The 16,570-nt window shown below is 37.4% G+C and overlaps 1 protein-coding gene and 1 long non-coding RNA gene across 5 annotated transcripts in view; both read right to left on the reverse strand.

Moving 5' to 3' along the window:
* The window catches only part of LOC309707057, a 262,943-nt gene that overhangs the window by 121,717 nt on the left and 124,656 nt on the right, over positions 1-16,570 (reverse strand). The window lies entirely within an intron of this gene.
* The window catches only part of raly (RALY heterogeneous nuclear ribonucleoprotein), a 130,130-nt gene that overhangs the window by 52,167 nt on the left and 61,393 nt on the right, over positions 1-16,570 (reverse strand). For 3 of the 4 annotated variants that reach the window (XM_082534133.1, XM_082534131.1, XM_082534132.1), the window contains exon 2: positions 2,511-2,839. In XM_082534133.1, the coding sequence (XP_082390259.1) occupies positions 2,511-2,766 (256 nt within the window). In that variant the 5' untranslated portion in view covers positions 2,767-2,839. Of the gene's footprint in view, positions 1-2,510; positions 2,840-11,752; positions 11,849-16,570 lie in introns of those variants that run through there. The other variant, XM_082534134.1, reaches the window with a different exon arrangement.

Below are 16,570 nucleotides of genomic sequence, written 5' to 3' on the forward strand. Positions count from 1 at the left end.
TATCGCCTAAAACAAACCTGTACATTTTACAGTGATGGAAAACACGGAGTTACTAAATTTCGCAGACAATTGTTTTTATCTTAGAAATGTTGAAAGATGAAGACAGAGATGAAGAAAGATGAAGAAAAAGCATCCACTGAGGATAATAACAGGATGGAGCGAGGATGAGGACGGAAAGTGAGTTTTCAGCAACCAGAGGCTACAGATTCAAGCCTTTTAACTTCACCGTGAAGGAGAGTGTGCACGTGCCTGTGTGTGTGTGTGTGTGAGTGTGTGTGTGAGTTTGAGGCAGTGATCCAGAACTGTGACTCCAGCCAGGTGTGAAAATGGTTGGAGTCCATTGGTTTGCAGGAAACACACAAACACACATACCCTCCCCTCTATGACCTAGTGAAAAACTGTGCAAGCACGCACACACGCACGCACACACACAGTTTACCTGCTGCTCCATATGCCTCACTGACTTTACCTGTAGGTCCTGCTATTTAAAGAGGAAGCCTGTAAGGGAAACACAAGCACACAAGCACACACACACACACATCAATACTACTCTCAGCTGATATGATAACGTTGGGTGGAGCACTAACTTTGTCTTTTTATCTAAAGCAAAAGGTCAAAATATTAGTTTGATGACACAACATGCTGGGTTTTTTCTCATGTTTTACAGTGTTTACAGAAGTTTGAGGACAACACTGAGGCAAATACCTTGTACAGTACTCTTTGTGCCTTAGGTGAGTATTAAACCAGCGTACTGATTCCTCCCTACCTCGCTGGACTAGACTGAGAAGAGAAAGGTGACACCAGATTTTATGAAAACACTTTCGGACGACATAATTATACATAAATTCTTGTAATAATAATATGTGGTTATGCCTGCATATGTGAAGTAATCCATGCTGATTATTTTTATAGAGTTTATTTATTATAATTTGTTTTTAATTCTTACAAACTAACTAATACTGTGCAGATAAAGTTAGCTATAAGCAAAGTTATGGCAGCTACATATATCAGCCAAATTCTATATTCTGCTTATTGATTTACTTTTTTTAATTTAACATTTAAATAGTTGGAAACAAACAGGATGAGTGCAATATACTTCATGTTTTTATTAATCCTTTATTTATCCAGGTAAAAAATCTCATTGAGATTAAAAATCTTATTTCCAAGAGAGACCTGGCATCATAGCAACAAAAGTCACATACCACATAGGTATATAACATGTATATGTATATACGTATGTTCCCCATGAATTTAAATACGAATGGTTTTGATAACTGACAAACATGTTGCACGTGTGTTAAAATGTACAAAAGCAAACCTCATGGGGCATTTTTAATTGCTGCATAACTGATTTTGTGATGTTACTGACCATGATTCAGGAATATTGTCATATTTGGAAAATATTTGGAAATTCATATGATTTAAGAATTCGAGGACTACAGCTTGTTTTGTAGACCTCAGGCTGCCCAAGTCTCCTGAAACCCATTCTAGTGAGTGGTCGTATTACAGGTGAACTGTTAATTTTACTGTGTCTGAAAATTGCATGATTCTTCTTATGATGATTTTCTTTTTTCTGCTGTATTGCACATTTTTTTGCTTTTTTATGACTATTTTTTCAAGCAGTCTGTTAGCAGAGTTTGTCTTTTGACAGTTTCAAAATAAACTGTCTTCATGTCATTGGATGCATTGTTTGAGTCTTCTGTTAAAAAGGAAACTGAATCCCTAAGGTAGTGGCCAAGTTTAAAAAGTGTCTCAGAGAGGGGGAAACAGACAGGATAAGAGAATGAAAAGATATTTGGTACAGAAAAAGAAGATGGCTTTTATATGATTTCTACAGCAACACACGCACACCTACACAAAAGCTGCAGAGGTGCAGAGAGCATCACTTAGAGACCCCTTAGCTGTCACAGCTTTATCCTCCATTACACATAAAAACACACACACACACACACACACACACACACACACACACACACACACACACACACACACACACACACACACAGAAATGTGCTTGAAGCCCTGCAGTGACTGAGCATAAACCAGTCGAGTTCTTCACACCAGCTCACTGACAGTTCGTCTCTTCCTGCTTCGCCAGGGGACCAGGCAGGGGGAGAAAATCACTCCAGCAGCTTAAAGGCACACTCCGCTTAACTGTTTTTGCTCCTCTGATATGGTTTTTTCCTCCGCAATAGCAAAAACAAAAAAATATGAGAGAGAGACAGACAGACTAAAGAGGAAATTGAATGTAATGATGCTTAAGGGTTGTCACAGGTTAGAGAGTTTTGTTGTAGTCAGAGCTGCTGGATGTTAGTTTTATTATAACAAAACTGTAGATTCTGATGCCATTAATCTATCAATCCTTTTGTGGGTTACAAGCTTCAGCTGAATATCTAATCCAAAAGACCAACAGTGTCTTTTCGCAATGTGGAAGTCCTAAAAGTCAAGTTTTATTCATCTTTTTTTATTAAGTAAAACTACAATTCACATGCTGTTTCACATCAACTCACCGAGTGTTTGTCCTGCCAGCACCCTGCCGTTCTCCCCAATCACAGCTCCCCTGGCATGCCTCTCACTGGCGTACTGGACAAAGGCATAGCCCTTGTGCACAGAACAGCCGAGCACACGGCCATACTTGGAAAAGATGCTCTCAACATCAGACTTCTTGACCACCGCTGTATTCAGGTTGCCAATAAACACCCGTGAATTGATGGACTTTGGGTCTGTCTTGTTGGTCACATTACTGGTCTGTACCTTCAGTGACATCCTGGAGAGAATGGCGATGGAGGTAAGTGCCAAATGGATGGATTGGAAGGCAGCAATGTAGACAGACAAGTATCTGGAGAGAGAGAAGATACATTTTCAGTTTCAGTGACAGATAATAGAGGACAGCTGCAGGAGTCTCACTGACAGACATTTAAGAATTATTCTCATAACTGAGCAAAGAGGTAAATGCTTATTTCTTTACCAACATTCTTCCTTTTCAACACACTAAATTCAGGGTAGACTGATGTCCCATCAAAAACACAGACAACAGCTGTATATGTATGTATTTCTCCACACAATAGCAACCAATTACTCTAGTTATGCTGATTATTTTCTGAATTCTTCTTAAGTTTTTTCCCTCTCCTCCCACTTCTTTTCTACTTCATTAGTCATAAAAATTGGGCCTTTAATTTTAGACTGAAAGAAAATTAGTTTTCTTTGTTGAATAAACAGGCACTCGATCATTATTCATACAGATTTAAAGACATCGGTGCACATGATATGACTCATTACAAGGATTTGAAAGGTTATTTTCTAAAATTCAAAGTTCTTTTTTGCAAAAATTCATCTACATGTATAAACATTTCTTCTTTGATGAAGCCTGTTTTTATTTCGGGATCAGATGATCCTAAACCATTTGTTAGTTATGCTGCTTTAGGTTCAAACCACTTTCTATAATCCACTCAGTCTTCTTCTTCTCCTATAGATTCATTAATTAAAGAGAATAAATACAACAAATACTGAAAGAACAGCCGATCAGCAATAACTGCAGTAACTAAGCTCTTCTCATTCCTCTAATAAAGTCTTTCACAAAACAGAGACTAAAATTGTATTTACTTATAATTATATGTAATTACTAACCACTTCCATAAGTGAAAAGGAAAGAACAGCTACAGTCTAATCTGAATATCTAGAAAAACAATGATAACAAGCAACAATGTTGATCTGATCCAATAAGTTATGGTGGCCCAAAATGCAGCTGTTTTATCACGAGACAACCAAAATCGATGACAGAGCAGAATTTGAAAACTAATATAACAAGCATCACGTAGCAATCACCACCCTCTCCACAAAGTGATCTCCTCCTTTTATCTGTGTTAATAACAGCTGGATAAATGAGTAACATGAAAGATGGGAAAAAATGATAAATAAGGAAAGTAAAAAACATTTAAAACATAAAAGAAGATTAAAGGGGTCAAAGAAAAAACACTATCAATCAGTAACAGAAGAAGAACGAGGAAAAACAGAACAGGTGTGTGGACAGTGAAGCATCAAAACAAAGAAGGGGAGAGAAGAGAAATGCTGATGGCAAAAATAAAAGTACTGGCAGCTCCCAGTGTTATCCCTCAGCCTCCTAGTAGATGCACCTGCGTTTTGAAAATCCTAGTGGATTTTCAGAAAAGCTGATCTTGAGGCCAAGGCCATGGGATTTGAACTAGATGCAGCTGTGGTATCAAATTAAATTCATTTTTTCAATTTATTGAGTTCACAGGATTTTCAGGAAATGTGACTTCTGACCTTAAACTTGGGTTCAAGGCCACAGGGATTCACCTATGGTATCAGTTTGAAAGTCTTATGTCACCTTGTTCTTGACTTATCACATTTACAAACTTGGGGGTGCATGCCCCCCGCCCGTCCAAATACTGCACATGCACGGAAGGATGTGAAACCAAACAAACTTAATCAAAAGTTTAGGAACACTTTAATCTTTCTTTAGAGTCAAAGTACTGATACTTCTACTGTCCTCCACACCCATGATTGCTTTGCAAACAGGAACTGCTGATATTTGATTCATACCAGTTAAAAGTGTCCAAAACCAGTGTTAGAGTTTAAGCCCTAAACAAAGCCCTAAGTGAGGAGATCTCAGGTAACTTATCCACCATTGAAGAACTTTTAACTACTTCTATCACAAACCGCTGTAAAGCTCCAGGAGATCATTGCTCACTTGAAATTTGATTCATCATGGCTTCATTGTACTTGACATTCAGATATAAACTTGGCATTTACAAAAAGCCAAGGGAATCATGCAAATGAGTGAGTGATTTATGTAAACTACTGATAGCAGAGTAGTGGGAGTGAAAACTGACAGATGAGTCAGCAGACAGGAGATGGAAAAATGTAACTTGTTGTTCTGTCAGCAATGACATGAAACAGAAGAACTTTGGTACACAGAAAACAGCGCTAAGTATAATAGACGAAGGAGCTCAAAGAATTCTGTGGGGGCTGGAAATCGTGCCAAACACCAGAACAATACAAATATTCAAAGCTTTGTCAGACTCATCAATTATCAAGGTTAGAAAAAACTGCGCGGATCCTGATTTTAAAACTTTTGAGTTATCTTAGACCTTCTGTATGGACATTGGAATACTGGTTAGAACAATGACCCCTCACCCACTGCATATTGTATAATACACAAAGAGGCACAAGTGATTAAAAAAAACAAGGTAATTCTGATAAATATGTTGGTGTACACTTTTCTGTAATTATAACTTTGGTCATGGTATATCTTCTCCTTTCCTCTCTATCAGTAGAAATATCCAGCAATGAGTTAGAGTTCTAGGAAGCAAGATTTTTTTTATGATTCAGCACTGTTGAGTGTGTGTGTGTGTGTGTGTGTGTGTGTGTGTGTGTGTGTGTGTGTGTGTGTGTGTGCCTGTGTGAGTTTGGGGGGGGCATGTTTGTGAGTATTAAACCAATTTTTTAGTTTCAGACCTGCAACTCGAGAAAAGTTAAAAGGTTAAAAAGTCAGGTAAAACCAACTTCCTTTGTGTACATGTGCGCGTGTGTGTGTGCATTGATGATCTCTCGTCCTTTCTCCACTGACCTTCCCAGTGACAGAGCTGTCTTAAAACTGATTGGTGAAACTCTAATAAATCAAATTGAGCTTGGCCTTGAGGACCTGTGTGTGTTTATGGCTGTGTGTGCATGTGTGTGTATGTGTGTTTGTTTGTTTTAGAGGTCCACAATTAGTGGACAACAGAATAGTGTTGATCCAGCACATCCAGTGTGTTTATGTGTATGGGTGTGTGTGGGGGGTGGTAAATGCATTAAGAAAAATGAATGACGACTTTGGTAAATGTAAACAGGTTTTGACCTGTTTTGAATTGCGCATACATAACAAGGTTAAGGTCCTAACAATATAAAGCACCTAGAGGCAACTGTTGTTGTGAATTGACGCAATATAAATAAAGCCAAATTGCACTGAACTGAATTGAAGTGAAGGTTGGGATTCTATTTATTTATTTTGTTTGCCATTAATATAGCATTACTGCACTCTATTGCAGGAACTTATCAACATCCCACAGATGTAAATTACTACAAAAAATTTTAGGCACTAGAAATATGTTTATAGTCTTATCCATCCCACAATACCATTAGCAAGGCATTTAACTGGTAATAAGTTCATACTACAGCATGAAAGCATACAAACAACATAATTATAGTCATACAGTATATTTTCAGCAAAAGGAAGATGAAAAAAATAATTGATTGACAGTGTATGTAGATACTGAAATAGCCTAGAATTCCTGAAATAGCTTTCTGGTACATAACAAGTGTTCCTGTGCTGGTACACATCTTATTAGCATAAAAGGTTATACAAAATGTACACAATGCACTATGAAGAGGCTCTCACTGTACTTGGATGAGGGTCATAGGATCAACATTATCAAGCATTAAACAACAAAATGCAAACACATTATATGTCTCTGCTTATCCTCAAGTTCATTAAGCAAATTAACATCCTCTGTTTGAGTTTTTTGGCTCAATGACACATGCATCCAATGAATCTGAGAACTGACTCTAATTTTAATATCAATAATAGCTTTTAAGCTAAAATGAGCTTCAAGGCATAGTTGGTTGTTTTTTTTTTAAACAGTTTGGATCACAACCTTAATTATTGCAGTGATTCTGAAAACAAAGTAAGATCACGTCTGAAGATAACATGTCAGGGATGCATCTTTGCCACTCAGCCGTAAAAGTCCGTTTGAATCTTAGTTATTTCGACCTCAAGGTCAAAGCAAGTTTTCTGAAAATCTTGTGACCAGAGCAATCAACCTCAAAGCTCAAAGCACATCTGTATGGAGCTAAGTTGTATAACATTTTTTTTCAACATTATGTTTATTAAAGTTTTACATATATACATATATAAAGTACATGCACAAACAAATTTACACAATAAACGAAACACAAGGTACATTCAATGAAAGCACTTGAGTCCATGAGACCTCTGACAGATTTTAAAGAATAATTTTCAGATTGCAGCATATGGTTGTGGTCCTGTACAGGGAATAGCTAGGCTGTCCCTGTCTCACACAGTAAACCAGATAGATCTTTATTCCAAATATACTGGATGTAGCGCCCCCAAATTTTCTGGAAAATTTCTTGTTTATCTTTAGAGTATATGTAATTTTCTCTAATGGTAAACATAAAGACAATTCTTTGAACCAATGTGAAATACTTGGTTTGCCAAGACTCCTCCACGTTAGAGCTATCACTCTCTTTGCTTGTAGTATTCCCATGTTTATGAAGATTTTTTCAAAATGATCTATGTTACACCCTACAGGATATAATCCCAGTAGGAAAAGTTTGGGATCCATCACAAGTTTAATTGACAAAATCTCCTTTATCATTGCTCCAACTTCTTCCCAAAACTCCTTTATTGTATAACATTTTTAATGGCAGAGGCGCAGTATTACGAACTGTAATAAAAACAAGAGAAATATTTGAATACAGATTTAGATTCTCAAAAATGAATATTTTACATTTTCTAAGGATGTCACAGTGTTGCCACTGTTGCCAGTTTGTGTTCCTCTGCACACAAAAGTCTTCAAAAGAGCGTCATACTTGCTATCAAAAAGACAAATAAACCTTAGACCAAAACAATACAATTGTTTCAATGATGTGTCAATGATGTCAATGACACACATACACATACTGCTTATCTATTTAAAAAAAGTAATGTGTTAATTTAAATTTTTATTTGTCATTAATATTTGGAATTTTTACTCTTTTCATCTTGTAGAAATAAGACATTAACCACATTTGACACACTGTTTATTTCCCTGAAAACTCATGTCATGGCTTGACCTAGTGCCCAAAACCTCAAGAAAAAACAAGCATCCATGGTAGGTGCTCTAAAGCAAACGATACAGACACTGCGAGATTAAGCTGACCTTGTGCCAAGTCCAGTGCAGATCAATGAAGTCAAATCACCCCACAGTAATATGAAATGGACTTACTCCCTGCTCTGTGTGTGCAGGATTAACATGCAGATAAGCTCCCCAGGTTCAACGATGCGCATTCATTAAAATGTCCACCTTCTGAGTCTTGCAAGAGAAAAGCCCAGCTTTACACTAAAATTAGCTTTATTTCCTGAGTGTTTAATTATACCAAAGTTGGACATGTGCACGCACATAACTGTAAAAAAATTAAAAAATTAAAAAAATCACACAGTTTCTCTCAGTGATCCCATGTGTGCAGGATTAGCAATTAAAGCTAACACCATACGGTAATTGGCTGTGATTATAATGATGGAACAAATGCGATCTCCAGGCACTGTTGGAAATATCATAATTAGGATTTTAGCATGCGCACACACACACACACACACACACACACACACACAATTTGCATGCATCAAAATCTTGATGCTGATATCAATGATTATTTTTTTACCATTAAGCATAGTTCTGACACAACTGGAAACGTATGGGAATGGATGAGAAAAAAAATCCACTGCAAATAAAACATAACAAGGCAAATGTCTGAGACAAGCTGACAAGTTAAATACTGTTGAAAGATTAGGTTTTTAAGGCAGTCACCCTTGGGCCTCAGTGATACACAGTATGATCCATGGCGTGATTTCATATATTTCACCACGGCCATCCTACATTATGTAATTTCCTGTTTGCTGATCTTGGCTTCGTTCAGCGTACCCATGTTTAATTCATGTTACTTTTGTAGATACAGTGCTGTGAAAAAGTATTTTCCTCATACTGATTTCTTTTTTTTTTTGCATATTTATCACATTTACATCAAACAAATTTGAATATTAGATAGAGTATACACAAAATGCACTTTTTAAATAATGATTTCATTTTTTAACAGGCCCTATGTGAAAAAGCCCATAGAATAAATTCTAATAACTACTTGTGCCACCCAGTAAGAACTGCATTCAAGTATTTATTTGATAATTGACTCTTTCATACTGCTGGGGAGGGATTTTGGTCCAGTCCTCTTTGGATCCATGTATTCTCTTCTGCTTATCCTTATCAGGGTCACAAGAGGGCTGATATCTATGCCAGCTACCGCGAGACATGGAGTACACTCTGGACAGGTCATCAGCCTGAAACATGGCTAACACAGAGAGACATTTGCACTTACATTCACACCTATGGGTAATTTAGAATCACTGATTAACTTAACCCCATTAACTGCATGTCATGGACTGTGGGAGGAAGCCAGAGAGCCCACGCAAACACCGGGAGAACATCCAAACAGAAAAGCCCCGGCCTGGTGGTGGAGTCAAATTTAGGACCTTCTTGTTGTGAGGCAACAGCAAGAAGTCTGCGTCTCGATGATCATCAAGATGTTTTTTTGGCAAATGTGACACGAGCTTAGTAAAAAATTTTCTTTTTGTTCTGCAGTTGTTTTTCACCTTAGAATCCTCTCATGGATGCCAGTCTCTTTCTTGTTGTTGCATCATAAAAACTGACTTTAACTTAGACGAATGAGGCCTACACTTCTTTAGATGCAATTTTAAAATCAGTCTAAATGATCACCAGTTCATTATGTTATGTTTCAAAATCCTTGCCTTACAAATATTGATCATGTGAAGCGCCCGAAAAAGGGAAGAGATGTGCTTTCAGGAAGATCAGCCAGAGAAGTGTGTTTGAATTGAAAGAAATTGTGACTCGGAAGGGAGACCACAATGTGAATTATATCATAAAAAGTTGAATTTCAGTCTGGAAGATGACGGGTGATTCTGCCCACAGTGAGGAAAGGTCATTTCACCACCAGGGGAGGCAGCAGGGAGAAACACTTCATAATGATAAATAGATGAGACAGCAGCACATTTGGGATTAGAGTTACTTCGACAAACTGTGCTCACAACCCAAGGTGGTAATGCTGTGATAGAAAGAATCACTATGGGCTTATAGTCAATACTCTCACAGTCAGCCCCATGGCTCAAGCTCAGATACGTTCACAAACATTATTGACCTTTAAAACTATAAAGATGGCTTCTGCATCTCAAGAGCTTTGCATTATAGAGAAAACAGGTCTCTCTTTCTCTATAAAAGAGAGAGACTTGTCATGATGGTTATGAAAAAAAAGTACTGGAAAACAAGCAAAAAGGATTGTTATTTCCGTATTTAGCAACTTCTATTTGGTGATATAGCTTTGTCCAAACAGTTCCCAAGAGATCACTTTACACCTTTCCAAGTACATTTCAAGAATAGAAGAAGAGAGCCTGAGGCATTGAGGCCCCCATACAGTAGAATAAGACATCAAATGACAGACATGACATGATTCAGATATAGCATAAAAAAGCGGAGGCTGCAAAGGGGCTTTTGGGTTTGAAGCAACTATGGGCAGTTTAAAGCAGTTTACACAGCGGCCCTCGAGAAGATCTGCCAATCGGTTGTTTGGAAGAACATCAGTTTAGCCATCGGCTGATCTGGGCTTTGGAGTTGCCAGGCTTGCAGATTAGCTTAGCTCTCCTCCTTTTAAAGGATTCATTTAACAAAAGATTATATGAGTACAAATATGTATAGAATAATGTATACAGAAAACGAATCGTGTATGACTTTTGCGTTGCAAGAAGTTCTGCAATGACCATCAAACTCTTCATGATGCCACTGGCTGATACAGTAGCAGGAGGTACTAAACCCAAGACTGTTACAATTTTGTCTCAGTTATCAAACTAATATTAACCTTAAACCTAAGAGTAAATCACAGATAGCAGCATAAAACATTGAAGAAAGGGAAGAAATAGGATAATGAAATCAGTGAGAATAAGTAATAATTGCACAGGAAGTGATAGATTATTTGACCAAAGTATAATCTGTTTTTGACAGCCATGCACAACAATACTGCAAGTAACTTAAATACAATTCATATTGCCCATTTCAGTATCGCTCCTGCTCTCATCTGTCTTCAGTAGTTACCCATCCGTGTAATGACTCCAGGATATAATGCTATAATGCCAGACTGTAGGGAAAGGCCCTCGGGCAGAGTTTAAGATAAAGGGTGACCAGCATATTTGCAGTTAATGCCTCACAGCTGTTGAGCTCATTTCTGGGTAACTGAGGATTGCAAACTCAAGACATCTAAATCACCTCTAATCACATTAGTCCTATTTTTTTTAAGTTTCTGTTTAGTAGCTAACCACCTATACAGTTGGTGGGTGTAAGATTGCACACATGAGTCTGCTGCATGAGCTGCGTATGTCGGTATGACAGATTCTATGCTAATTTCTGAGACAGTAGTTAAACATATATACAGTGCATCCCACGAAGGAGCATGGTACAGATTTAGACAGTTAATGATTATCAAACAGCAGTGGGAAGACTTGAGGTGGAGCTGGTATTCAACTCATTGGGTATGTATGAAAGAAGGATCTGAACTTTTTGAACTGCCAAGGACAGTGTCTTAACCCTTTTTAGTGAATACAGCTATTTTGTGCATTTGTTGCTCTGTGCGTGTGAGTGTGTGAGAAAAAGAGAAAGAGGGAAAGGGAAAGGAAACATGGGTGTTTGTCAGAGATAACAAGGCAAAACTGGACTAATGTGGTAAAATGAAGACTCCCCCTACACACACACAGGGTGATACACTGTCATGGTGTGTATGAGATGTGCCCATTAAATAACAGGAAAAGGTTTATTTAAGTCGAACCAGTGTTAGGCTCATTATTTATTAGCCACAACCCATGTTGAATATGTTGAACATTTGACCTTCAAGCAGAGGCTGGCAATTATTTTCTTACCTTGCGCTCTCTTGGACGCATATATGTTTGGACTTGAATGGATGATGTGTTCCACAGGCATAAGGAATATTTCCATCACTCTCTCCCTCTCGTTCACTCTCTAACATATATACCCCACCCACACACACACCCACACACACACACACACACACACACACTTTTATTTTTATGTTTTCAGTAGATTAGCTAAATCTGGTGAATGTAACATTTGATGAGTGCATGAGCTCAAATATAAACAAGTGCATTTGTAGTGATGCATATGCAGAACCACACATTAAACTTTGACACAAAAAACCACCTTGGTAGCTAGTTGAAATTCCTTCATTGGAGATGTTTTTTTCCCTACCCAGTCCATTCTTAAAGCCCAAGACCTTGTGACACAAGTACTCATGCAGCCCCAAATGTACAGAATTGTTGCTTGAGGTAACAGCTGTGGCTGGATGTGAGGATAAACTCAGATCCTTGAAAGGCACAGAGACATATACTTTCACTTGGGTTTTTGGCTTGATGTATAACTGAAGAGTCAAGCTGCACCCCCGAGCGAGGCTAGAGGCTGGGCTAAAACACACACTTGCACATACACACCAGTTCACACTTCACACAAATCTGCATGGAATTAAGACTGGAAATTCACAAACAAATCATAAAAATTACATGTTAAGAGCCTAACTCAAAGAAATGCAAATAGCTTATTAAAAATGACAATAAAACAAAAACTCACATCTTTGTACTTGATACATGTTTAATCTCACCTGGTTTATTTTGAACTTCGCCGTTACAGCTAAATGCCTAGCCCTACCTTACCTTAACCTAATTTGACCCAAGTGTAATTTTAACCCTAAAAAACAGCCTTTAAAAGTCTTTTTGAAGGAAGAACTGGCCAAACATCACTCACTCACACGGTTAAAATGTAACATTTCACGTTCTAATTTTGAATCACCATGGAGTCTTAAATGAAAACAAAGTTAAAATTCTCATAACTTTTTTTACCAAACACTGTAAGTTAAGCTCAAGTTTTCAGTTTGAGAAGTGAAGGATAAAAACAACACTTTCTATTTAAGCCATCCATCTCCACCTGTACCCTTTTGCATTTTTCTTCGTCTCTTTCTTTAGCCCTGTTTGTTTGTCATTCCTTCTCCTAACGCCACCTCCCCCCCATTGTTTTACCAACAGATCAGCACAGAGCCATGTGACTGATGCCACTTCAAGTCCCAGCAGCCTACGAGCTGCATTCATGTAGAATCACTGAGATTTGGTGAACTGTGCAGAGAAATGTGGCTTTGGAGTCCAGAGCAAGAAAGGAAAACAGGGAGAGCCCATTTATCTGTTACTATAGAAACAGTATCTCGTTAGACTATAACCTGAGGATGATAAATATACTATGAATATGAAGTCCACTGCAGTCAGAATCTTAAACATTTACAGCAGTCATCCAAAAACCACATACAAGTCGAGTTGATCACAACAACCCATTACTGGCCTCTGAGTCTTCCAGTGAGGATATAGTGAAGTTCATATCACAATCCATTTTGTTAGAGAAAGAATGCAGCCGCCCACCTGATGGTTTTCTTCATGCAATAAAAGTGCCACTGTTGCCTTTTCTACTCTTACTGGAAGAAGACAGTATCTATTGCTTGTCAAACATTGTCAGGAAAAGTGAACAAAAAAAAAAAAATTAAAAAATGACTGAAAAAAAAAAAATAGTACACAATTAAAGAATTGAATGCAATGAATTAATGTTTGAAAGCATGTATAGCAGAGGTGGACAACTGCAGGCTTCAAGGGCTGGTGTCCTGCAGGTTTTAGCTAGCACCCTGGGTTAACACACCTGAATCAAATGATTAGTTCATTACCAGGTGTCTGGAGAACTTCAAGACATGTTGAGGAGGTAATTTAGCCATTTAAATCACATGTGTTGGATCAAGGACTCATCTAAACCCTACAGGGCACCGGTCCTTGAGCTGCCCACCCCTGTTGTATAGCATAAATTGGGGGTATTGGGTGAGGTTCAGTGAATGGATGCATATAGCATTTGGCTGTGCTACACATTTCTTTAAAGGAAAGTTAAAGGAATTATATGCTGATGAGTTGAAGGAGGCTTCTTTAGGTTTGTTAATCTGCCACCCAGTATAGTTTAATACTCTTAGTTAGCGCATTGTCTGTCTTGTCTTAATGTTGGTTTATAATGGAGCACTGTAACAAAAAAAATAATTTCCCCCAGGGATCAATAAAGTATTCTGATTCTAAATATGTCATACAAATTATAATTTAATTACCTTCATCTTCAGTATGAATGTGTTAATAACTAAAAAAGTGGCTCAAAAATTTGTTTAAGGGAGGTGCTCATCAGAACTACAAGCTGGGTTAATATAGCTGTCATGGTTTGCAGGAATTTGACCCAAACAAGAGACTCAAAACAAAAGCTAAAAGAACACAAAAACTAGCCTTTATTAAGGTTGGCTGCAGATAGTACACAAAACTCAAACAGGCATGAGACAATGAAGCAGTAACAACCAGTGCAGGCTAACACAACAAGCACACACAGCAAATAAACACAAGAGCAGGGCTATATATACATACAGAGACACTGAGGGTAATCAGGGCAAACGAGGATACAAGTGGGAAATGAGGAACAGCTTAATCTAATCAATACAAATGACACAAAGGAAATAAAACTAACAACAAGGCACAGAAGACGGAGGACTATGCAAGTACAACTGGAAATAACTAAATGAAATACTGAACACAGAGATGACAATTTGACATTAAGAGATAAGAAAGTATAGGTGAGTGAAGAATAAACAAAAACACAAGAAATCAATTATTTACACCACGAAGTGCAAAAGCCTGAACACTAAATCAGAAAGGTATAAACTAAATATCAAAATGGAAAAAGGAAAAAAGAAAGATTGTGACATTTGTAATTAGCATCAGTTTTTATTTTTACTTAGAGTCTTTGGGTGATTTCTAAGTTCTCTCATTTCTGTTTAGATTTCATTTAAAAAAAAATTTTCACTTTCATTTAAGCTTTTATTAGATTTTAAAATCACATAAGGTGTTACAATAAAAACACTTGTCATGTAGTCATCCCTGTCTGAATAATTATACTATTCTAATTGCGGATTGATTTGACCAAAATGACTGAAGAACTTTTACAAAATACATTAACTGTATCCAGCTGTTGTGATTCAGCACTAAATGAAAGGCTTGAGAACACGTGGTATAGACTGTAATTCTTATTGTGAGAATTGCCATCAGTAATACAGTCTGATGATGCACGACTTGTTTGTATATCAACTTTTGATTCAGGACTCGCCAGCGAATTTTGTGGAGCGAGAGAGCTGCAATGAATAATAGATGTATTTTGGAAAATGAGTGTGATCCTTTAATTTCTTAAAGGAAAATAAACAAAATGGATAATTTAACAATTACCAGAAAACTCTTGCTGCCTTTCCTCCAGTCTTACTCTGCCTTGTTTGGTTTTTGTGACTTTCATAGTAAGGGAAAACACTACTCTAACACCACTCTAAACTCGGTGGCAGGGTACCTTTCATTTCTGGCCTCATTTTGTTGTTTGGTGGTTTGTTTTCTTCAGGCAACAGGGACCACAATAAGCACATTACAGCCTTTCATCATAAAATAATTTCTGGAGTGCTTTGAACATCAGACTGCGATGATGTATGTTTAATATTTTAAAAGCAGCTTCAGGGTTTTGGCCACCATATTTCAATAGTTTCCAAAGTATAGATCTCATTTTACAGTGTCCAACCAAATTGAACTTCCTAGAAATAAACACCATTACTTGCAAGAGCACGGCATTGTTATTTGCTATTTATCTGATGTTATTTGAAATTCGATGTAAAAAATTTAGAACGATTTTCTGGCATAAAATGTGGTTAATTAGAAGAAGTAAAACACCAGCAAACTGCTATAAATCCCAGTGCTGAGGTCTCACTGAGTAAGCCATTTAACTCATTCACTGCCATTGACGTCTATAGCCGTCAATGGCAGTGAATGAGTCAATGGGTTTAACTCATTCACTGCCAATGGCTGGCAGTGAATGAGTTAATATACCACTAAATACTGGCCACTGGAGCATGCTGTCTTTGTATAGAACAATTTGAGATGTATTAAACATGTAAGTGTGTGAGTGCAGGGATTAAATGAATGCATTGCTTTTATCCTTACTGTTGTCATTTGATTAAATTTCCTCACCATATTCATTGGGATGCACTTGGTCCAATCCTGCAATAGGTTTAAAAAGATTTCCCTTACAACCATGAACATATTGTCACACAAAAGTCTTTTAAGTCCAAGTTTCTTTGACTTAAATTAATATAAAATAAACTCCCCACAATTTTAGAGAAGAAATGGACAGTCTAAGTCCAGTCAGGCCTCGAGCAAAACAATACAACGGTCAAGGAAAACAGAACAAGAAAAAAGGTAAGTTCCTTCAGATATACAGTATCACTGCAGTGTAAAGAGACTTATTGCTGAGGCACAATTAACTGTTGCAACAAATAAAGTTACAACAACACTAGCTTCAAGTTTACACTAACTACCTGCAAACTCTACTTACCACTGTGTGACCTTTGGCACAATGGCAATTATTTGATGTCCAGCACCCTTTGCAAGAAGAGCTATTATTTACTGTCCCATTTTTTTTTTTTTAATTCTGCAAAACACTAAATAAGAAAGGCAAGTAAGAAATGAATGAAATAAAAGAAAAAAGTTATAGAAGCTGCATGTGTTTGGTAAGTGGCTGAGAAAAGGATTCTGACGATATTACAGCTTCTAATCAAAGTCAAAGTCAAAGTC

This window comes from Aulonocara stuartgranti (genome assembly GCF_965226115.1).
Source record: "Aulonocara stuartgranti genome assembly, chromosome: 5".
In the NCBI taxonomy this organism is placed as follows: Eukaryota; Metazoa; Chordata; class Actinopteri; order Cichliformes; family Cichlidae; genus Aulonocara; species Aulonocara stuartgranti.